This window comes from Microtus ochrogaster, unplaced genomic scaffold (genome assembly GCF_000317375.1).
Source record: "Microtus ochrogaster isolate Prairie Vole_2 unplaced genomic scaffold, MicOch1.0 UNK11, whole genome shotgun sequence".
Taxonomy (NCBI): Eukaryota; Metazoa; Chordata; class Mammalia; order Rodentia; family Cricetidae; genus Microtus; species Microtus ochrogaster.
Genome location: NW_004949109.1, coordinates 304,013 through 305,910, shown reverse-complemented (window position 1 = coordinate 305,910; position 1,898 = coordinate 304,013). Strand labels below are relative to the sequence as shown.

At 40.0% G+C, this 1,898-nt stretch overlaps 1 protein-coding gene across 1 annotated transcript in view; it reads left to right on the top strand.

The window, feature by feature from the left end:
- Rad17 (RAD17 checkpoint clamp loader component) overlaps nt 1–1,898 on the top strand; it is an 18,259-nt gene that overhangs the window by 14,050 nt on the left and 2,311 nt on the right. The window contains exons 11-12 of the mRNA XM_013353538.2: nt 292–412; nt 1,735–1,792. Of these exons, the coding sequence (XP_013208992.1) occupies nt 292–412; nt 1,735–1,792 (179 nt within the window). The remainder of the gene's footprint in view (nt 1–291; nt 413–1,734; nt 1,793–1,898) is intronic.

The following is a 1,898-nucleotide window of genomic DNA, read 5'->3' as shown; positions in this document are numbered from 1 at the left end:
ACAGGGTTTCTCTGTGGTTTTGGAGCCTGTCTTGGAACTAGCTCTGTAGACCAGGCTGGTCTCGAACTCACAGAGATCCGCCTGCCTCTGCCTCCTGAGAGCTGGGATTAAAGGCGTGCGCCACCACCGCCCGGCTTGGCCTGGAACTTGTTATCAAGATGAGGGTAGCCTCAAATTCACAGAAATCTGCATGCCTCTGCCTCTTGGGTTCTGGAATTAAAGTAATCACCATGCCACACGTATAACCATCTTAAAATTTTATTTTCCTTTCATTGTCTTTCTCCCATACAGTATCGAGAAAATTGCCTGGCAGCAAAAGCCCTCTTTTTTGACTTCTGCCTACCAGCTTTGTGTCTTCAGACTCAGCTCTTGCCGTATCTTGCTCTGCTGACCATTCCAATGCGAAATAAAGGTAACGTGTTTCTTTCCTGTAGAGAACTTGTTACCTATTAGTTGTAGCATCCACACCCACTATGCTTTAGTCTATAAGGACTGACATCTGGTTTTCATTCCTTCTAGATTTTTGTCTGAATTGTACTATGAGGAATAGCTTTGATTCTTTTTCATTGGTTCTCATTTTTGGTATCTATTGATAAAGACTCTGGGATCTTCGGTTGCAGCTCCTCACTATCATCATTTTGATCTCGGATTGTTCACAGTTGTCTAGTTGATGCTGCTTTAAGCTGTGGCTTTATTTCCTTTTATTACTATTTTTTAATTATGTATATGTGTCTGCGTGTGGGTATGTGCACATGGATGCAAGTGCAGTCAGACGGCAGAAAGGATGTTGGAGCTACAGGTGGTTGTGAGTTGCCTGATGTTGGGAACCCAATTTGGGTCCTCTGCTGTAAACATGCTTAACAGCTGAGCCATCTCTCTGGAAACCCAGTGTCATTTCTAAGCTTTGTCTATAAAACAAAGCTAGACAAATTTGTGTGTATAACGTAAGTCCATAATAGAACATCTAGTTTCTACCTAGCCGACAGTGTTTATTCTAACCCTTTCCCTTTCCATATCTGTATTTCTGTTGTGATTGTTACTGTTTTGTAGGGCTGGAGGCCAGACTTGATTTTCTTTGATTACAAGTACTTGGAATCAAATTGAGGGCCTTCCTTGTGCAAGCTAAATGAATTTGTATCACTGAAATATATTCCAGATATACCTCCCCCTTTGAATAATGAAATTGCCTACCATTTTTCTAGATGTATTTTCTTGTGTGATCATTATACGCATATGTACTTTTTATGTATGTGTCGGTGTGTGCATGTGCACATAGAAGTCAGAAGACAACCTCAGGTGTTGTTCCTCAGCTACTATCCACTGTTTTTTTTTTTTTCTTTTTTTTAAATCCAAGACAGGGTTTCACTGTGTAACCCAGGCTGTCTTGGAACTCACTCTGTAGGTCTGGCTTTGAACTCACGGAAATCTGTCTGCATCTGTCTCCCAAGTGCTGGAATTAAAGGCGTGTACCACCACAATCTGGCCAAAAAATTATTTTTAATTGACAAATTTAAACTGTATATAGTTATGGTATATGTGACTATGTGACATTTTTATGTGTGTATGTATACCTTATAGAATAGCTAAACCCAATCCAATTTTTTTTCTTTTCTTTTCTTTGAGATCCACCTGTCTCTGCCTCCTGAGTGCTGGCATTAAAGACATGTGCCACCAGTTGGCAAAGGTAATTTTTGAATGATGGTGTTTAAAACTTTATTTAAATGTTTTTTTCAGCTCAGATTTCTTTTATCCAAGATATTGGAAGACTTCCTTTGAAACAAAACTTTGGAAGGTAAGCTGATCATCTTAATTCCTAAAGAATTCTTTCTGAAGGGGCTGGAGAAATGGCTCAGTGGTTAAGAGCACTGACTGCTCTTCCAGAGGACCCAGGTTCAATT